The following is a 22,347-nucleotide window of genomic DNA, read 5'->3' on the forward strand; positions in this document are numbered from 1 at the left end:
TTGTGAAACAGTTGTACGTCTGGTCAGATTGTTTTGTATTTGTGTGTGGATTGAAGCACATGCCTGAGAGCACATCAATCACTGCACATATTTTTTAAATCTTAGTTTATATTTGTGGATCATACTGTATGCATTTGTAACACTTTTGAGACAGATTTCTCTCCACATAAATGACCGATGTTCCCTGAATGCCTCACATACAGCTCCAGGACATTTCAACACAATCTTTCATACGTTCTTCTCTTGTGCTTCATCGATTTGCTCTGACATTCAACATTGTTAAAACTGCTTCTTACCTGTGGCTCGTTGGTCTAGGGCAGTGGTCTCAAACTTCAATGAGCTGTGGGCCACTGCTGGCACTGTCATCTCATGTGAGGGCCACTTTAGTGTTCAAGTAGTACAAAACCCCCCAAATAAACAAAAAAGAAAACACCCACAAATATTTCCAAAAATGTGGTGTTGTGTTTGTTTTACATTTCAAATCTTATAACAATCATATAATTGTATAACAAGACAAAAGACTTAGAACTTTTGTTGTCATTCTACAGTTGCTTGCACAATTAAAATATGTGACAAGACCACGAGATGCAAAAGTAAAAGACAATGTACAAAGGAAGAAGAGAAAGAAAAACAACGAAACCTTTCATTGAACTACAAAATAATCAAATTGGTACTCTCTTTGTGACCAGACACATGGCAGCACTTCTGCTATAATTTTGTTCATATTTAAAAATAAAAATGCAGACATAAGTGTACATATTAGCTTTGTGTTCTTTACAAATAACTCTTATTTAAATCATTTTGTGCTTTTATTATTTATTATTTTAACATTGCACTCAACAACAAACAAATACTCCCTAACAAAAAAAAGGAACTTCAATGGCCAAACTGCATTATATTTCTTCAGGTCAATATATGGGCCACAAGTAGGAGTGAGGGGAGCCGCGAGTTTGAGACCCTTGCTAAAATGAAATGCTGCAGAGTCCCAGGTATTTCTACACCAGTGGGAGTTGTCCCTCAGAGGAACCCAGGCACTCATCTTTTCAAGCTCCTTAGACTAACAGGCCCTGGATGACTAAGAACAGTCAAAGCTTCTATCTTTTAGCCACTGGTGGGAGTTAAACCCAGGATCTCCTCTTTTCTAACTTTCCAGTTACAAGACAGGTACTTTAACCAACTAAGCTAATGTGCCACATAAACTGCCACTCAGATGAGTAACTGATGAATGCTTGAATGAAACAACCAGAGAAGGAGGTTCAATGAAGAACATCTGACACATATCTACTTGACGTGAAAGCAGTACAGTATCATTTGTTATTAGAGGAAGTCAAAGAAGTGTGTCAGTGAGAAATATCCATCAAAATTATTACTGTGGGTAAAAGCCTTGCTGCTTCATTTTGGACCGCTTGAAGATGATTTAAGGTAGCCTTAGACAGACAGGAAAAGAGTGCATTACAATAGTCTAACCGGGAGGAGATGAAGGCATGGACAAGCATCTCCATTTCACCTCCATGGAGACAATAGTCCTAAGTTTAGCAGTATTTCTTAAATGAAAAAAGCAGGAGCAGGTCACAGACTTGATATAAGCATCAAAAGTCAGAGACTGATCAACATTTATCCCAAGATTCTGAGCAGTAGCTTTTGTCAAGGAGTTGTCCAGGAAAGCACAGGATTTAGTCCCAATGATCTTGTTTTTGTTTTTGCACACCCAGCCTCCCAGACTGGGTGGTCCTGGACTAAATGATTGTAGTGGTGAATGGGTAAGTAAAAGTTGTGGCCAAACAAGATGTATGTGAGACATTTACATACAGTTGTAACACAGATTATATTCTTCATGAATAGAATAATACAGAGAAGAGTGAACACAGTCAATAAGCTTGTCACTTCAGGAACTCATTAGGAATTTGAACCCAGGGCCACACGGACAAGATGAGGGAATCATATACCTACAGTTGTGAATGTGTCCTTACAGTATATCCAATAAATCTCTACGGAATTAATCCTAGAATAAAAACTAGAATCAAGCACACAAACAGATGATTCTCTGAGCATTCAAGACAATCTTTCACACATTCTTCTTCATCTAGTTGCTCTGATGTGTGACTTTGTGTAAAAAGACTTGCTTGAATGTTTGTGTGGCTCGTTGGTCTAGGGGTATGATTCTCGCTTTGGGTGTGAGAGGTCCCGGGTTCAAATCTTGGACGAGCCCACTTGTTGTCTACAGAGCCTCTCAGCTGCCGCATGTTGTTCCCATAGTACCTCATACAGGGACAGCTAACAGATCTGATATGAATGATGTCATCGGCCTTGTTCTTATTTTTACCATTTGAATTCTCCAACAAGTTTTTCTACGATAATTATTTGTTATTCATGTTGGCCTAACAAGATAACACAGAGTTTTATTTTAGATTAAATAAGCGGATTCAATTCAAACTTGTACACAGAACTACTACAATACACAGTTATGTATCATATATTATAAATGTGTAACTCTCTGACACGACATTAACAAAATGCATGTGGAAAAACGCACATCAGTTTTTACTGATACACAAAAGGGCCAAAAATAAACATCAGTAAACATTAGTACTTCAGTACCACAAAGGAATCTCTTTCAGTGCATTATACACACATGTAACTTATGTACCAAGTGAAATAAAATGTTACAAATAAAACTTATGTGATGATTTCCACTGCAAAATTCAGATTTTAGGGTCAAAATTTGACTTAAATTGTGGTGTAAGGTTTCTGGTTATAAAGCTTGACGCTGTCATGCTCATCTGTATGACTATATGCTCATGCCACTGTGTTGATTGCAGGTGGGTGCATGCTCCATGTTGCAGGGTTTTTCTTCAGGTACTCTTTTTTGTCCCCCATGATCTAAACACATGCACCTCATTGGAAGCTCTAAATAACCCACCTAAATTGGTTCTTAATTTAAAATTAAAAGTGATCATCTGAAAATTAGACGAAAGCTTATTTGTGACAATCTCTGAAACGTGTAGTTGAAGCTGCTCCTCTTTGCTGTGGGCAGGTTTGAGAGCAGCCACCTGGGGTTTGCTGGAGAGCAGCAGGAGCAGCCTCAGCACCTCACTCCTCCTCGGCCTGCGAGCACACCTCCGCCGTGACCTGGAAAATGCCTAAGCAAGCTTTTCCCTTTTCACTTTGGGTGTAAGCGGTCCTGGGTTCAAATCCCTGATGAGCCTGTTTGGTATTTGGGGCTTTGCTGTTGAACTGTTCATGGAAGTCCTGGGCAACTGTAATTTGCTATTTTTCAGATGTCATAAAAACTCCCTCAAAAGCCTTCAGCTGATCCAAAATGCTGGAGCGAGAGTACAGGCAGGGCCTAGAAAGAGAGAGCATAATGTTCAAGACTCAAGATTTTTTATTTGTCACATGCATAGTCATTAAATTACAAAAAAACACAGTGAAATGTCTCCTGAACTGCTCCTTTGACTGTGCAAAAAAAGACATTATATACAATAAGTAAATTAATTTTAAAAGTCTGGAAATTTTAAATCAAAAATCTGAAAATGTACATTGTGCAAATGGATTGTTTAAGTGTCTTGTGCCATATTAGCACAGCAACATATTGACAGAGCAGTGCAAGTAAACAAGTGACCAGAGTAATATAAACAGAGCAATTCAACAGAGTGACCAGTGAAGTGTAAACGGTAATGCGACCAGGGTAGTGTGAACAGACTGATATAAGGTCCTGTTTCAGTCACTTATGGATGCTGTGAGGGGAGTGGGGGCATGTTCTGATTTAGGACTTGGATGGCCTGAGGATAGAAGCTCCTCCTTGAGTCTCTCTCTTTTTGCCCCGATGGTGTGGAACCTTCTGCTTGATTGCAGAAGGTGAAACATTTTGTTACTGGGATGGGACGAGTCCTTTAATATCTGAGCTGTACTGGACCAACATCTCCTGGTGTAAATGTCCTGTAGGGAAGTTATATTTGTGGATCATACTGTATGCATATGTAACGCAGCAGCGTTCTGACGCACGGATCACTCTGCTTTTCAATCCTGGAGACAGCTATTCCCACACCAGGATGTGATGTTCTGTGTGAGGATGCTCTCCACAGCGCTTGAATACAAAGTTCTGAGGACCACTGGAAAAACCTGCTAACTTCCTGAGTTGTCGGAGACGGTACAGGCGCTTGCCTAGCCTTTTTGGACTGGACGTGACTGTGAGCAGACCATTTCAGGACTGAGGAGATGTGAACACCGAGAAAAAAAAGGAAGCAGAAACTGCTAGAAGTGGATTCAAACCCACACCTCCAGGGGAGACCGTGACCTAAACACAGCACCTTAGACCACTCAGCCATGCTGACACAGATCTACTGGTACTGATTTTCTGATAAATCCAGAATCCAGTTTAAAATCCTTCCCTTCACATAAAAAGTCTTGAATGAACCTTTGGTCTAACTGTTCTTCACACCTGACTGGTAACAAGATGGCGCCGGTGTGTGTGGTTGCTCGTCTGTCACTCCCAAGTTTGTTTCTGTTTTTATTATTTCTGACCTGTGTCATTCACCAAACAAAGTCTCTGCTGAGGTATAATCGCCAGACATGATGATCGCCTTTTATTGAAAAGGTCGGCACCACCAGGGCTCTTATCACAGCTCCTGACTCTGAGCCCTCTGTCTCTGTGCCTTGCACTGCTGATGTTGCTCAGTTTGAGCTTGTGACTCTCTCCATTTCAGAGGATGTGAGGCGCCATATTAACCCCGCAGGTTCCCCCCAGGATCCTTTCCCTCCACGATTGTTAAAAGAAATCTTTCCTAGTATAGGGCAGTCTGTCCTTGACATTATTAACAGCAGTCTGTCTTCTGGTGTGGTTCCTGCAATTTTCAAACATGCAGTAGTGCAGCCACTGCTTAAGAAACCTGGGCTTGATCACACAGTTTTAGCTAATTATAGGCCGATTTCAAAGCTGCCTTTTCTTTCCAAGTTTTAGAGAAAATAGTTTTTTGTCAACTGAAATACTTTATAGAAGTTGCCTGAAGTTTAGAGTGTCGTGGAGAGTTAGCAAAACAAAACCACCGTCCCACTTTTAACCCCTGACTTTGATTGATTGATTGATTGATCATACTTTATTCATCCCGAGGGAAATTGGGTTAAGGCTACCAGCCGTACCAGCGCCATCTTACCCTTCTGACCATACATACATTACACAAACATCACATGGGGAAGACAGGTCAGAGAGGTATAACAATGGAAAATACACAACATGAGGAAAGACGAGGAGAAAAAAGAACTCCCCCCAGACTGAGCTCCAACAGGGAGATCAGTTTGATAACAGAAAAAACACCTCAGCACAAAAAGCACATGACTGTCAACACACCATAGAAACACAAGACAAGCAACAGGGGCGGGTAAAGGGTAATAGAGAGCCGGAGTAGACAGCGCATCCGGTCCTGCAGCATGTCTGCGCTGGTCCAGTTGACCGCCATCTTCTCCGGGAGGGGACAAGCATGGAAGGCGTTTGGAAAGGGAGGGGGGATGAGTGTGTATCAGTGTATGTGTATGTGTGTGTGTGTGTCCAGAGTTCAGCTGAGACAGTGTCCTTCGCCCTGCCAGGCTAAGTAAACAGTCTTCCAGCCAACCCAGGCGGCCTTAGAATAGGAAGAAACAGTCTAAGCACAGTCTGTTATCAGGGTGTTTTTGTTCAGCTCCAGCCTTGAGACCACAGCTGGTGCCGAAGTGGTAGCCGCATGAAGTGATGGTGCTTTTTACTTTAGTGCGAACAACTCATGTGAATTTCAAAGCTCTTCTAACAGTCTGACACTGGTCTCTCAATCTCCTGTTGGAGAGCCGTGAGCTTCTCCATGATGTTATCAAACTTACGCTCCGTGATGTTGTCCTTCTTGTGCTCAAAGAGCAGATTCTGAGAACTCACGACCGCAGTGAGCTTCTCCAAGATGTGATCCAATTTTCGCTCAGAGGTCTTATTCTGAGTGTTCACGGCAGCCGTAAGCTTCTCCAAGATCTTATCCGTGCTGACAGGTGTCGTCTCTTTTGATGCGACAACCTCTGGTGATTAATATAAGAAACAAGACTGCCTTTCATGTGTTTCTGTTTCGGCTCAAATTGGTTTGATGTTTGGAGGTTTTCTCAGTGTTCATCAGGTACTCATCCGTGTGGTAGTGCATGTGGCACTGTGGCTTAGTTGGTTAAAGTGCCTGTCTAGTAAATGTTAAACTAGAAAACAGGAAATCCTGGGTTCAACTCCCAGCAGTGCCTAAACGTTAGTAGTTTTGTCTGTTCTCAGTCATCCAGGGCCTGTTAGTCTAAGGAGCTTTGAAAGATGAGTGTCTGGATTGCTTTAAGGGACACATCCCACTGGTGTTTAAATATCTGTGACTCTCTCCGCTTACCTCGCTCCTACTTGCAGCCCGTATATTGACCTGAAGAAATATAATGCTGTTTGACCGTTGAAGTTACTTTTGTTGTTAGGCAGGATTTGTTTGTTGTTGAGTGCAATGTTAAAATAAGTTCTTTAAAAAGCACAAAATGATTTAATATGAAGGCAATATGAGCAGAGAGCGCAAACCTGTTGAGTGATTGGCTGTTAGTTCAGTGAGAGAGTTATTTGTAAAGAAAACAATTTTCACTAGCAGTCAAAACTAATGTGTACACTTATGTCTGCATTTTTATTGTGTTAAATATGAACAAAAGAACTGAAGGTATAGAGCCACGTGATGTGGATCGGCGCGAGCACATCACGATAATGACTGGGTAACAGACGTCTCCGAAAACGTCGGAGCACTTTTGCAAATATGCGATGTCTTGATAAACCAAATAGATATTTGAAGTTTATACGGCTACTTTCTCACCTGAAAATATGTTAAAAGTTTATTTTGTGACGCAGAAAGATAAATAAGAGTAATATTTAAACTTAGTAGAGGCCGCCATTGTTGGAAACTGTTGCACTGAAATGTGAGATTTTAAAAAGGAGAATGTGGCTGTTTCCTGTGACTTGTTGGTTTTTGGGGATGATCCTCAGTTTGAGTTTCTTATGTTCAAATCCCAGATGAGCCCATTTGTTGTTTAAGACTTTGCCGCCTCCCTGTTACTGTAATTTGTTACTATCAGGATGTCCTAAAAACTCCATGGAAAGCATTTAGCTTCAGAGAAAAACTGGCAGGAAACAGAAAGACAGAGCATTTTTCTCTTATATTGACTTTTCTCCACTGGATTCCTGTTAAATCCAGAATTGAATATAAAATACTATTTTTATATGACTATTTTTACTTTTAGCTTCTACTTTTTTACATCACACTGTGCACAATCTCTATGGAATTAATCCTAGAATAAAAACTAGAATCAAACACAAACTTGACTTTCTGAGCTTTCAAAACAATCTTTCATACATTCTTCTTCATTTTTTTTACTCTGATGTGTGACTTTGGGAAAATGACACAAAGAATTGTTTGGCTTGTTGGTCTAGTTTCAATGGGAGAAATGTCCCTGTCTCCCTTGAAGGGAGTCGTCCCTTGGAAGAACTCGCGACACGGGTGGAGAGTGCTCTTGAAAAGGAGCTGAGCAACAAAACCGGTGATACTTCTGAGGCTGTTTCCAGCTCTGTCTCAGAGCAGAAACAGGTTTTTGCTGTCCCAAGAAGCCAGTATGGCAACATCACTGCCACTCTGCACAATCCCAGCACTGCTCCAGAGAAACCTAAAGGAAAGGCCCGGGTGGTGTTCACAGAGAGACAGTTAAATATTCTTGTCTTTAATTTGAAACATTACCATGAGCCAAGAGAGATTAAATAGTTGGAAGAGATGACAGGACTGACCTACAAACAGGTGAGTGTTTTTCAGCTTACTGAACATAAGAAATTGAATTCGTGTTCAATCTTGTCTCCATTGTACCGATTAGATGTTTTCTATTTTCTTCCATCTTTGGGTAAAAACTTGGTTTCAAAACAGAAGGAGAAAGTTTAGGAGGAGTTCACATCCTCAGCATCTCAATCAGGGCGTCCCATTTCATGTAAGTATCTCCTATTAATAAACTTTGATTCAGACATCTGGGTAATTCATTCATTAATTTCATTTGAAATGTATTGAGTATAATTTGAAACAAGAACTTTGTATTGTACTTTTACTGACTGTGCTGTCTGTGATTCAGTTTCAGGGAGAGGGACAGCCCCCACTCAAGCAGCAGTACACCCAGCACCTGGAGATCAATTTAATCAGAAGTGGTGCAAATTATCAGGCTGTGGGCAATTTTGCGGCTGGACCTCAATGGACCTTCCCCACCTCACCCCAGTTGTTTGGCTGGTCGATGCTACCAGGCAACGGCAATTATGAATTCAACCCTGTTGCCGGTATGAACAACAAAAACTTGGGTTTTCACAACACAAGTTTTGAAGGAGCAAGTGGAGAGCCTTGCCAGCAGCTAATGATCCTTTTATTACAAATATTGTGATTTATATCAGACTTTTTGTTTTAAGTTTGAATCTTCTTGTCTTCATGTAGCTCAACATAACAGAGTCTCAGATTTGATCTCTTCCAGTAAATGGGGGGTGAATTTTCGGCCCTTTATTTTTAACCGTTGGATTTAAGAAATATTTGGATTCAGCAGACTCTGGCTATTGTAAATACATTTTAGTCGATCCAAAACACATACTGGGAAATCAGAGAGAACACATTCAGATATATAACATTAAGAGATGAATTCATGAAAATGTGTTTTGTTTCAGTTTGTTGTACTTCCAGTATTTGTAAAAAATAATGTACATGAAGAATATTATCTGTCTTGTGTTTGAGAAACTGTAAATAAAATATTCGTTTCACCAATTCAAAACTAACTTTCTACATGTCTCCAAACCTTCTGTCAGAGACTGAACATCCAAAAGTTTTACAGACCTTAGACCTCTATCTTTCCATGTTAACTTGAGCTACAATCCTCTATACTCACAGTCAAAGTATGAGACCCCGTGTCAAGCCTGTGTTGTCACAGTCTACGTCTCACTATGTCTCCTGATTTATTTTTTATGAATATGTTTTACAAATAGAAAAACTCAGTGTATCGACAACTGCTGCACATGTGAGATAAATCCACAGATACATAAATCATCAATCATCTTGCGGCCTGTCTGTTAGGGAGAGTATGAGTGTGTGTCTTTGTCACAATTGTATTTGATAATGAGGGTGGGAAGCTGCAATAATGGCCCCAGGAGCCCCAGATGGGGCTCCCCCAGACGAAGGCTGAGAATCCCGGAGAACCTCAGGCCAGGGGCAGCTGACTCCACTAGTGGCCGACCACCCCTTTGTACGAGCCTGCCCAGGCGCCCAAGAACACCTGCCTCCATGACCATGTCCCACAGGACCCAGGCCATGCACGATCACACACAGGCTAGTCATTCTCACACACGCCCACCCACTAATGACACACAAACCGACACACACCAGGACGTAGCCTGAGCACCCCACGAAGGTGTAGAAAGATACCGCACCACCAACTCAGTGTTAAAGGTGTTGTGTTGGGAAAAGAGTGCTCAGATTTTCAGCTCCTTCCTCTTAGAATCAACTGAAATCAACAAAAACTGAAGGAACTGATCTCACTTAATGGATTTAAGGTGATTTTAAACTTGACTGACTTGGATGCAGCTACTTCAGCTTGCAAATGTTTGTCCTGAATATTATTACATTTGTTTCTGGCATGAAACACTTTTCATCATGTTCATGAAGGTTTTCATTCTTTTTAGATTCTAAAGTTTAACAACTTTTGGTTGTTTTAGCTTCGAATTTTTATCGCCTGTGTTTAATGTACTTAATTTATATATTTGTTTGTATATATGTGTTACCAGTTTATGCAGCTTCATCGGTTGTTTTGCTTGAGGTTTTCAATCTGATGCGTTTTAATTTTCACACTTAAAATAAAATAAATAGATGAATTAAAAAATTAAAATAAATAAAATTCTTCGAGCTGACACTTCCTGTACTGTGGCATAAAGAGGAAGTGTGATGGCTCGCCTGGTAGTGGTGTGCCACACTGCAAAACATGAAATATAAATGAGTTTGTCTGAACAGCACTTTGTGCAGGGGTCTGGGTCTGTCTGAGAGGTTTCCCTCCTCTTCACTGAGTTTGTTTTGCTGCTTTTTCTGGAAAGAAAAAACTTTTCTTTGTCGTCTCTTTTTCTTTATAAACTGGTGGTGTTGCCACAGTAGAGTGTCTCGCGGTTCGTGGGCTCATCTAAAGGTAAGCACCGAGCAAACTTTAATGTGAGTTCAATTAATCTTGAGTTTAGCTCCTGAATGAGGTCTTCTGCTGCTCTCCTCGGTGTCTGTTCACAGTTCATTGTGAACACGTTGAGAGAAGAGTGAGCGAGTGTTTGGAGAAAAACACCAACTAATCATTAGCTCAACACGCTGGGAGAAGTTCAGCATTTGCTCGCAGAAAGTTGGTGCAGAAAAGTCTTTTCAGCAGCCCTGCAGCTGTTTTTCTGCACGCACCAAACCTCTACAGCCTCATTTCTATTTGAAGTGATAACAGGAAATGGATCAGAGAGATCTGCTGCAGTATCAGGGTCACAATAAACTTTATTGTCCTGCTGCTGTGGATGAACACATGCGTGGAATTCAATTGTTAATTAATGAATTGATTATATTCATATCTCTGATTCCCAACGAGGATAAGGACATGACAGGATGTGGGGAATATAGACCAATGTGAAATTGAAAACTGAAAACTATTGTGCTGATGAAAAGAAGCATTACAGTTGGTTAGTTTGGGGTGTGAAACTGGAGCTTTGTGGTTTCAGTTAGTATCAAAACAAATGAAAGAAAAATCATTTTCTTCTAAACATTTGTTGGAGAATTCTTATTGTAAAAAGTGAAAGTTATACAATCTGTAAAGGAGAAATAATTGGATGAGATTTTTGGAAAATTCTTATCAAAATTCTTAGTCGCCTCAACATTGCAGCTGCAGGCTTATTGTTAAGGAGTTTAATGTGGTTTTAACCGAGAAATATGTAAGATCTAATGTCTTCATAGAGGCAGAATGCCATAGAATTACAGGCAGTTTGAATGCCTGTAATTATCAGGCTGTACTCAAGCCCATTAATTAAATCTGAAAACTGTGCTGTGACTCCAAACCCAAGTACCCTCCTGGGAAATTATGGCTAATGTCACACTTGGATCTGGTGATAGAGAAGTGAGTCAGTGTAACCTTTATTAAATCAGGCAAAACAACACAAACTTATTTACTGTGGCGACCTGCAGAAAGTAAAACAATAAATAAATGGGGGTAAGGGTAAGCTGAAGCCATCTGATGTTTATGTTAATGAATATAACACACTGACACATTTTGTCTTTGTTTTTATACTTAATTAAAATACTTTTAAATCTCTAGTTTTAGTTTAAGAACCATCTAGTCCAGCAGGTGGCGGTAATGCACCTTAAAGCTCTAACCACCAAAGAAAAACCCAAAAGAAGAAGAAGCCGCAGAGTTCCCGCTTCATTGCGTTTGTGTTTTAGTTTATTTTTCTTCCTCATCTGAAGTGAAGCACTAAGGTAACTTTGATCTGAGTTCAGTCAAACAGTGTTATTATTAAAAGAAAGCTTTTAAATTAGCTAAGTGTAATCAGAGTTTCTATTATTTTATTAGTCTGTTACTAAGCGTTAGTTAGCATCTCTGTGTCACTGTGTGGCACCTGCACAGTTTTTGAATGCAGCGTGCTATCCAAGCTAGCTAGCTAGCGCCACCCTTCATCCTTATAAGGTCACTTCCGGCCCCCCAAAAATCCCAACATGTTGGCGGTAAAAGTGCTATAATGAAATCCATTTATGAGAAAGGTAAAAATAAATGTATTCCAGGCTAAAACACAGCTGCCTTTGTCTTATCAGTGCAAAGTTGTGTCGGCCCACAGGGCATGTGATTGTAAAAACTGGCCTCACTCTGAGAGGCCCATCATTAGAATCATTTCAAAGATTATTTGATACATTCTGTTCAGTATTCAGTAAATGAGCCTGATTAACTGTGAGCAAAATAATAATGATGGGCCAGAGATACCAGAGATGCATTTTTAAAACAAATACAGCCTCGAACCCTAAGAGGGGATCTGTGTTCTAGTTTTATGACATTTAAATGTACTGCAGATTTTTTAAAGCTCCAAACAAAACTGAAATGGAGGAACAAAGATAAATAGAATAGAATAGAATAGTCTTTTATTGTCTTTGTACATATTCAGCTAAATCGTGGGTGCGCCACACCAACTGTGCATGGAAAACAATATAAATAGTAAGACAGTAAGAATAAATAACATATAAGAGGAGTATATACAAAGAGGAGGAAGGCACACATTAGAGGACAGGTGGACAGAATGCTTGAAAGTAGTGCAATGGACTTGATACAAGTAGAGAATTGGAGTGTGACTGAGTGATGAGGGTTACTCAGATCATGGCTCAGATTTCTACACCCACTCAGATAGGATAATCTTCCACGGCACACCTGATCATTTCTCACGGCACACGTATGTGCCGCGGCACAGTGGTTGGGAAACACTGTACTTGTTTATGCAGCTCATTGATTGTTCTGTTTTCGTTCTTGGCCAGGGCCTTTTTTAAAGAGGAATTGCTCTCCTGGTACTGGTGTGCCATACTGCTGAATTTGGTATCGGTGCTCAAACCTTTTGTGTTTGTTTTAAACAAGTTGCCCACCCAAGGAACCTAAAATTTGTTGTTTGTGCTCTCAGATGAACATATGAGACACTTTGATTCTTCGGTGCAGTGTGGAGCCTAACAAAGTTCTGTTTTGTGTCCCAGCTGATCAGCAGGAGGAGAAGAGTCTGACGGAGCAGCAGAGGAACATTTAAGCTACTTGGACTCAGCTCAGCCACTGCGGAGAAAACAATGAGTTCGACACAGAAGGTGACAGATACTAGTGTTAAGAAATACTCCATTAACCCTTTAAGGCCTATTGGAGCAGGAACGCTCCGTTTTGCGTAACAATTTTAAAATCCCGGTAGAACTGCACTTAAGCTAGCACAATTATTTTATTTAGGAGGAGTTGTACTTACATCTTATGCCATCAGCTTGCCCTAGGTCACAGTTTCCTTCCACATATGTATTTGCAAAACTTGCATAAAAAGCACTTGCAGCAAAAAAAAACATAACATACCAGAAACACGCTTTGCCAATCCGATCAGCTGTTCATAACACTTACTACATTGGAATAGATGTCAGCGTGAACTATCACCTGTCCGACTTTCCCTGCCAAAACCTGCCTTCAGGGATACCTATACTGGTGTTTTTAAAAGTCATGTTTGACTTTATTCTTTTCTGTATTGTTTCTGGGATGCTTAGAACTTAAATTGCACTGTTGGCAATAGTTTATTTTGATGCACATGCTGTTTGTTTTGCAAATTTGCATTATAATATATATATTTTTTTTTCCTGCAGTATATAAAAATCTCAAAAATACTCAAAAACAAATTTCCTGTGGTTGGAAACAATGTGCAACTTTTTTGCATTTACAGTTTTGAGGGATAAACCTCTGAAATTTCTCTAACTAGAAATATGTGTAAAAACAAAACAGAAACGATTTTAAATTTTTTGTATTTTATTGCAGTTTTTTTTGCACTTTATGTAGTTACTATGGACTTAATGCATACATAATATTCAAATTTGGGATATAATGGTCATATTGATGTATAGCAACTTGAAATGCTCCCAAAAATGGCATTAAGGGCAGGTAAAAATATAAAGATGAGCTCTGGCGAACTTGGTTCTATGGTAGGTCTTAAAGGGTTAAAAGCTGAAGTACTGATATATATTTTATGTAGATCTGGGCGATATAAGATTTTTTCATATGACGATATGTTTTTTTCATTTCAGGCGATAACAATATATATCACGATATAAGCCAAATAACTATATTTGTAAGATTTAAATGTGCTGTTGCTCACAAGTAAAATGTGAAATAATTAGCAGCTTGTTTTAATTAAAATATTTATTTCCCATAATAAGTTCAACAGGGTAGATGTACTTAAGGAACATTAGACTTCAGTTTCAGATAAATAAAGGCAAATATTGCAAACTACACAAAAGGCAGCCGCTAAAGCGTTTAAGTTTCAAAATAAAACAAACAAAACAGACCACTAAATTGTCAATTCCACTTAGAAACAAAATATTAATTCTAAAAATAAATCTTAGGTCGTTTTACAGAAGAACAGACAAAATTGACTAACTTTTGTCAATATCAAATAAACTGAGAACTAAAAGGAAATTCTCAATCTCTCCTTGTTGTATAGCTTAGCTTTTCAAACAGTTTTAACAGTTACTTTAGTCTGACAAAAGCCGAATGACGAATTAGCGCTTTCAGTCAGAGATTGAGCATGCACCGCTTTATTGTATTTCCAGACTTGCTTTCGGCACAATTTACAGTGCGCGCTACTCTGTTTTTTGTCAGACTTGAAATAGCCGAAATATCTTCACACTACGGAACTTCTGTGGCCCTTCCGTTCAACAAGCTCTCCGGAATTGGAACCATCATCTGTTTTTTCTTCGGTAACCTTCGCTCACGCTCTCGGTTGATTTTTCTCTAATTGGCAAACTCATTTCCTTCATTACCTGGGCTGCACGGCTGCAAAAACAAATACACATGTGCGCCTTGGCGCTTGTGCTGTACGTAACAAGTCACGTGACGTGACGCTGCGGCTGTGATTGGTTCGGCTCTGCGCTACTTAATTTGGATTGGCTGTTCTTTTTTTTTTTAAGAGGACAAGAGAGATGAGGTCTATCGCAATAGTTTAATTTTTCTATCGAGAAAAAGTTATTTCGCAATACATATCGTTATCGTTTTATCGCCCAGCTCTAATTTTATGCAAAACTAACTGAACCTTGTACTATATTAATGTAACGTAATAATCATGTATTAATACAATGCCTACATTGTAGAGGGTGACTTTGCCTCTAAAGAGGAAAATGGGCATGGAAGAGGTTAAAGTGGGATTCAGCAGGTGGGGAACCCTAAAATCAGCTGTAGTGGCTCAGTGTGGGGAAAAAAGTCACAGCTCAAAATCATTTCTATTGAGAGCTCCAGTCATTTTCTTAATGTACAGGCTGTGATCAGCTGACCCGCTGCTCTCTGTGGATGTACACAAATGAATTCAACCAGATGTCTGCAGATGTTTGATGAGTTGTCCTGGCTGATTTCCATCCTCTACACCAGGGGTGTTAAACGCAATTGCACAGGGGGCCAAAACTCAAGGCACACTTTAGGTCGCGGGCCAAACAAGACAAACATTTATTGAACACACTAAAACCATGTTTTTTTAAACATAAATATGAATAAAAACAGACAGGAATATTATTCCAGAATAAAAAAAAAAAAAAACTAAATATCTCATAAAAATATTCAAAATAAAAAAAAAAATGCTGCAAAAAAAAAAAAAATGAAAAAACAAGTTCGAGTGCATGTAGACGGAGCTGGGCATGCTGCAGGAATGAACTAATAACTGTGCGACATCAGTGTATACTTTGCTTGAGTGTACATACACTGCAGTCATTGAATCTGCACAGGTGCAGTTTCACGTAATGGTGAGAAGCAGCTGAATCTTTTTGTGCTTCACAGTCACCAAGCGCGTGCGAACTCAGTGCGCTCAGTTATCAGCAAGTGCACGAATGGTTAAACATACTTAAATCACATTTGAACAAATGCACAAACAGTTGTGTTTTGATTTTTGGTGATAGAATCGTGATTGAAATTAACTGCACATAAAAATATTATTATTTATTTCTGTATTGCTAGTAATGGAATACGCGCGTAACTATCAGCACTACAGTCGTCAGATGCGCCAAAAAAAAAAAAAAAAAAAAAAAAAAAGGCCACTTAATGATAAGTGATGAAATAATTCAAATGCTTAAACAGAAGTAACAAGCCTGTTTTGAAAATGTAAGGAGTAGAAAATACAGATATATTTTTTTAATGTAGCGAGTAAAAGTAAAAACAACCCTCAGGGTACAGTCAGACTCTGACATCATCCTTCACTGAACCAAGCTAGTAACTGTTACATTTGATTTATTATTATTGAATATATTAGAAAGTTATAGAAATATATAATAGGAAACAGCAACAGGAAATATAAAAAAAAATACAGACCTGGTAAACAGTCATTACTATTCTGAGTGTGTTAGCATTAATATTTGTGTACAAGCAGGAGGGATGGGCATGATTTTAGAGTGTTTTGAATGGTCATTAATCATTTTTAACACCAGGTTGGATGTAATGTGTTACTTCTACCAGTAGGTGGGGATAAGAGACCTTTAAGGTGTTTAGTGCCACACTCCACCTTCAGGTTTAAAACTAGTGTTAATGGAGGAAGTTTAAAGCTTCAGTTTGTTTAATGAATGCATTTCACTCACTGCCTCTGTTTGTATCTCTGTCACTGCAGGACCAACATGGACCGAGAAGTCAGCGCTCTCAGGAGGCCGACAAACCTCACAGAAGAAAGAGAGAGAAAAAAAACACCTGTGACGAGTGTGGGAAGGATTTTACTTTGAAGTCTAAACTAAAACAACATCAGCTCATCCACACTGGAGAGAGACCGTTCAGCTGTGACTTGTGTGGAAAGTCGTTTTCCTGGAAGAAAGTCCTAAAAACACATCAAGTCGTCCACAGTGGAGTTAAAGCTTACAGCTGTGATCAGTGTGGTAAAGCTTTTACTCGAAGTAGCCACTTACAGAGACATCTAGTTACCCACTCTGGAATGAAGGCATACAGCTGTGACATCTGTGGAAAATCTTTCAGCCAGCTATGGTACCGAAATACACACCTACGCATTCACTCCGGAGAAGATGTGTACTGGTGTGATCGGTGTGGCAAATACTTTACAATAGACGCACATTTACAAAGCCACATGTTTACCCACACTGAGGAGAGACCTTATCAATGTGACCTGTGTGAGAAGACTTTTAAAGCTTCGAGTCACCTGAGACGACACCAACAGATCCACACCAGAAAGAGACTCTACAAGTGCAGTTACTGTGAGGTATGTATTTTTATTTTTATCTTGTAAGTTCAGTCTGACTGTTTGGAACAAGTCTCCTCATTAAATTGTGTTAGCATGTTAGCACTTCTACTGCACCGAAGAGTAGCTCTGAGCCATTATTCAGAGTTTCATTTCAGTTATGATTTTTGTTTACACGATCATGAAAAACTAAAAGTGCTGAAAATTGATATGTTGCTGTTATTTAATCTTCAGGCAGCTTCGTGGTATATCATGGTGTTGTTATTTCTGCATAAATGGCCTTTGGTTTACAGCAGCTCATTCCTCTGTCAGGTGTAAATGGAATAAAATAAAACATAAATTAAGTACAAAACCAAACCATTCAGTAATCTTCTCTTATGGTTAACAAAGTTGTATCGTTACGTAATGATATTGTAGTATTGTAGCTGTAGTATCATTGCTTCCATATAGCTTTAGTACTTTTAAACATTAGTGTTAAAATACCCATTTAATGTTATAATTACAGTGTCATTGGGGGTAATAGTGTTTTTCAGCTGAGTGTTATAACTGCACAATTACAGTGTTATTAATGCAGTGTTAAATTAGTATTATTGCAGTGTTACAGTAGTTTAGCACGGGTACCCTAAAAACAGTAGCGTGGTAGTACTTAAGTGTAAGTCAGATGTTACTGTAATATTAAATAAGTATTACTGTAGTATTATGGTGGTAGTATTGTAGTTATTGTAGCCCAGTAAACTGAGTGTGTTAATTGAAACAGTAAAATATAATTGGACGTCTGCAGAGATGCTCTTTATTTCAGGCGATGTTCAGGATAAAAGTGTTGAAGGACTGACTTACACTGTCTTTGTGTCTTTGTTTAGAAGCAGAGCGACACAGATGGATCCACTTCTCAACCCTGTCATCGCTGTGGTGGTGGGAAAGACTTTCGTTGTGACATCTGTGGAAAAACTTTCAGTCAGCAAGCCGGCCTAAAAATACATCAACGTAAACACACTGGAGACAAACTGAAATACTGCAAAGAATGTGGGAGAAGCTTCCCCACGTCAAGCGAGTTAAAACAACATGAACTCTCTCACAGTGGGGTCAAAAAGCACCTCTGTGATCAGTGTGGGTCATCCTTCACCACTGCAGGTCACCTTAAAACACACAAACGAGTCCACACAGGAGAGAAACCACACAAGTGCAGACACTGTGACAAAAGCTTCTCACGTTCAAGTCATCGTAACGAGCATGAACGTACACACATGGAAGGAAACTACAGCTGTGAGCAGTGTGACAAGAGCTTCAGTAATCTCAGTTCATACTCCGCACACAAACGATCCCACGTTACTAATAAACTGTTTCACTGTTACCAATGTGCCAAAACATTCACTTCATTATCTGCTCTGTGCAAACATCAGCGTGATCACGCAGGGCTGAAATCGTTCCCATCACAGGATGACAGCGAATCTGAAGAGAGAGAAACATCCTCTTCTGGTTTCAGAGTCCAACTTAAAACCCTGGAGATCAGGCTCCACAGAGTTCAGATCAGCTCTCCTTAAAGATGTAATGAGGCTATAAATCAAAATGTTCCTATAGTTCCATTTTAATCTTTATAAACTGTTGTTCTGTAATGTTTGTGTTCAGTGGTTACCTTTTTATTTCAGTGGTTGGATGAAAAATCAGTTTCCTGTTCTCAAGTTTTTATTGAATGTATTTTATTAAAGTTCTTAAAGTTCTTTTTGAGTTCTTTTTGTTTAAGTTCTTAAATAAAGTTAAAAAAAATGTTAAATAAAGAATTGGTTTAACGACAAAGATTTTGAGCCATGATGTCATTTCCTGTATTTCAGAGTAAAGACTGAAGTGACAAATGGAAACATGTTTACAGTCATGGAATAAACACCGATGGGTCACATGTAGGAAGTACTATTGCTGACCTGATAGACTCGACCTTGTTTACAAAGAAAGAAAGGAACTGATTACATGTGTCAGCAGAGGCTTCAGGGTTGTTTAGAGTAGAGCTGATAGTCTTAAAGAGAACACGGGGATTATGACAATTTAACACAATGATCTGAGAAAAATATCTGTTTCTCTCATTTTCACTGTATTCTGATCAAATTTCCAACATTCTTTTAACATTTCAAAAGAAACCTGCAAATTGTCTTTCTTCCACTTTCACTCTGCTCTCCTACACTGACGCCTGACTGCTCGGGTGGATTCATTTATCCAGGACTGAGGAATACTTTTTGGGCGCCTGGTTTTTAATGTGTTCACAGTGTTTAGGATCTGAGTACAGGTTTCCTAGAACTGCAGAAGCAGCTCATCTGGGGTGGACTCAATAAGTAATCTCAGGGTTGGTAAAGATTTTCTTTATAAAAGTGGAGGAGAAGAGAGCAGCGGCGGGGTGGAGCGCGAGCTTTAAACTCATGCACAAGAGAAACAGGTTTGTTATTAGAGAACAGTGAGTCCCCAATTTCCAAATTAAAAACAGATAAACCATATGATAACACCAGGTCAAGAGTGTGCTCCTGCTGTGTGTAGGGCCTTCTACAGACTGTACAAGATCAAAACACTGAATAAGATTTAAAAACTCTTGACCAAGCAGTCCATCAGGGCAACAGACATGAATATTAAAATCACCAACTATTATAATCCGATCCTCTTCAGGCACAATTTCAGCCAAAAAACATGAAAAGTCATTTAAAAAATCTTTGTTAAACTTAGGCGCCGATAGATTACTGCACACACAACCGGTTGAGAGCGTCCCAGTTCAAATATGAGAAGTTCAAAGCTGGAGGGGAAACCAGTACATGGAGTTGTTTGTAGTGAAAGTTTTTTCTTAAAAACAGTCAGTATTCTTCCTCCTCTACCTGATCTCCTTGGAGCATTAAGAAATGAGCAGTCGGAGGGTAACAGTTCAGAAATAATGCTAGGCTCACCAACTCTCATCTGTGTCTCAGTCACAAACAGGAGATCCAATCCACTGGAAGAAAAAAAGTCATTTATAAAACCACACATTTATCAGAGTCATCCTTGTTGGAGGTGGAGCCTGGGCAGACGTTGTCTGTGTAGCTCACGTTAATGGGCGCAAATTCAAAAAGTTTATTCCACGACCCCTGTTACACCCCAGTCTAGGGGTACAGGAACATAACATAAGGGTTAGAAAGGAAGTGACCCCGCCCTGGTCCCCAAAACCACACCCAGAAGCCAATTTCTTAAATGAAAGGTGATTTATTGTCTAAACTGAAGCTGAGCTCTGGGGTGAACAAAAGCCAAAATTACAAACAAAAGCCTCTGTGAAACAAAAACCAAACAAAAGACAAATGCTACACCTAACTCTCTAACTGAAATAAACAGGAGAAAACAGTACAAGAAAATAATAAGGCAGCTCACCACTTCTGCATCAGTGCCTATTTACAATGTAGTATTTCCAAGTGAAAATGTATCTACACACTATGTACAAAGCTCAGTAGGTCTCAAGAATCACACAGACAAACGTCACAGAGTTTGGAGGCCAAGGATGGGTCTGCTGCTGTCAGTTGCTGCCGCTGACAACTACTGGTGAGGGATCTTTTAAAACAGCCACCTGATGAGGGGACCAATCAGCCGCCGCCAGCTCTCCAATCAGGAAGGACCTGTAGATTCTTAAAGACACAGACAGAAACAAATTCTAGACGGCCAGGACCGTAACACCCCCAAGATGCAAAAACCAGTAGCTGGAGGCACTGAAAGGCTTTTCTAACAGTTGAATCAAAGAAGAACCATAAAGGTTGCTGGACTGCATGATGGCCTTACCCCCGAGAAGCCTTCCTGTTAAAGGAGGAACCAGTTAGAAGCTATTTTCAAAGTAGCTGAGCTGATTTCATCTCAAGTAAGTGAGGAACTGTTTGTTCATTTGTTCTGCCACTTAAAGGACATTTAAGGATGTATTTTGTCTAGTCTGTCTAGTTGAATTTAATCTAGTGACTCTCATGAACATTTGCAATGATGGACATGTTTTTCTTGTTTATCCAACTATTTAGTAATTTCAATATCTGTCAGCTATAAAATATAATATATAAAATATATAAAAATATAAAACTCACCTGCTGTTTATATTTTAATGATGTAAGACCAAATGTCTGTCAGCATATTATATAAGTATTCCTCACATATCAGCCATATGCTGTTTTTATATATTCTGACTGTAAACAGCTTGTACAGCTTTGATATTCTTTGACACCAGATATGAGGTGATGGGACTGAATTTAAAGGTTTCTATGTCCCAATGAGACATTTACACTAACCAGTGACAGTATAACTGTAATATGTTTGTAATTTACATCCAACATTTCTGAGAGAAATAACTGAATTTAAAAAATGGCAGACCTCAAGCCAGATTTAATTGATAGAGATATATGCATGCATCATTAAATGTATGTATCCCAGATAATTGGTTTTCATCTTGTCATGGGAGACCCACCCCTTCCTCCCAAGTTAACTGCAGCCAAAGCTAACTAGTGGGGGTATTTACACACTCACAACCAGTGGGGTAAAGACAGCAGCCAATAAACTGGCAGCCTGCATGGCCACTGATGTGCTAGAAGAGCTAGAAGCTCTGGTCATGGAGAAACTAAGAGGGGACAGGAAGTTAAATGACTACAAGGATCAAATCATAAAAGCCACCAGTACCCACACTGGAGTTCCCTGACACAAGAGCTCAATGACCATTAATGTGTACGTCCTCATCACTGTAAGAGTGGCCATTGACCTGTAGAATCAACTTTTTGGGATTTCCTTACCTGGATGATTGAGCACGCATCAAGGTATTTAAAGAAGCTACAGATTCTATTGAATTCTAATATTTCTCTTATCAACAGGTTTTATGATAAAGGGTCTAATATTCATCCCATGCCCATCATTTACTAAAAGTACAGAAAACAGATCAGAATCCTGAGCAGAATCCTGAGCAGAAAAGCAGTCTTGTCATAATAAGCTTTGCTGTGAACAGTTGGAGCGTTCATGTTAAACTTTTCATACAAAAAAAGGTAATCAGATGTTAAGTTTGTTCAATTTTAGTTGTACTCATTGTGTTGCTCCTCAGATCTCCTGTTGTCCCTGAGCCTGACTAAAGCCCGGCAGCTTGTTTTCAGTGTCCAGCGCCATAATCATCTGCACGGGTGTCAGTCCAAGAGTAAATGAATAATTGTCATTTTGAAAAGTGATGTAATGTTTGGTACGATTTTTTTGTCATTGCCTCAGGCTGTGGCACACCACTGTGATCCACATGAGTCTGACAAGTCACCCGTTATCTGAGAGGTCGCTGCACACTGCAGGGGGAGTGGCTTTTTTGGAGGGCATGGCAATGCAGAGCTAACAGTGACACAGCAAAGAAAAATCAGAATCAAGAA

At 39.5% G+C, this 22,347-nt stretch overlaps 1 protein-coding gene, 1 long non-coding RNA gene and 2 other non-coding genes across 5 annotated transcripts; all 4 read left to right on the forward strand.

Annotated features, from left to right (window-relative positions):
* The first annotated feature begins 2,137 nt into the window (after window positions 1–2,137).
* Window positions 2,138–2,209, forward strand: trnap-ugg (transfer RNA proline (anticodon UGG)). The gene has a single exon. It is a non-coding gene; the product is annotated as a tRNA-Pro (tRNA).
* Window positions 2,210–6,157: 3,948 nt separating this feature from the next.
* On the forward strand, window positions 6,158–6,246 carry trnat-agu (transfer RNA threonine (anticodon AGU)). Its single transcript is given in 2 exon segments — window positions 6,158–6,195; window positions 6,211–6,246. It is a non-coding gene; the product is annotated as a tRNA-Thr (tRNA).
* Window positions 6,247–11,427: 5,181 nt separating this feature from the next.
* On the forward strand, window positions 11,428–16,463 carry LOC109200270 (uncharacterized). Its single transcript, XR_002060456.2, has 3 exons — window positions 11,428–11,522; window positions 12,774–12,878; window positions 16,403–16,463. It is a non-coding gene; the product is annotated as an uncharacterized LOC109200270 (long non-coding RNA).
* A 15-nt stretch (window positions 16,464–16,478) lies between these two features.
* LOC112845604 (zinc finger protein 436-like) lies at window positions 16,479–19,010 on the forward strand. 2 transcript variants are annotated; one of them, XM_025905025.1, is made up of 2 exons: window positions 16,479–16,999; window positions 17,839–19,010. In XM_025905025.1, exons 1-2 carry the CDS (start codon window positions 16,718–16,720, stop codon window positions 18,517–18,519), a joined length of 963 nt encoding a protein of 320 aa, XP_025760810.1. In that variant the 5' UTR covers window positions 16,479–16,717; the 3' UTR covers window positions 18,520–19,010. The 2 variants fall into 2 exon arrangements, with proteins under 2 accessions (XP_025760810.1, XP_025760811.1); XM_025905026.1 differs by having other exon boundaries at window positions 17,842–19,010.
* Window positions 19,011–22,347: the final 3,337 nt, after the last annotated feature.

This window comes from Oreochromis niloticus, unplaced genomic scaffold (assembly GCF_001858045.2).
Source record: "Oreochromis niloticus isolate F11D_XX unplaced genomic scaffold, O_niloticus_UMD_NMBU tig00008064_pilon, whole genome shotgun sequence".
NCBI classification, from domain to species: Eukaryota; Metazoa; Chordata; class Actinopteri; order Cichliformes; family Cichlidae; genus Oreochromis; species Oreochromis niloticus.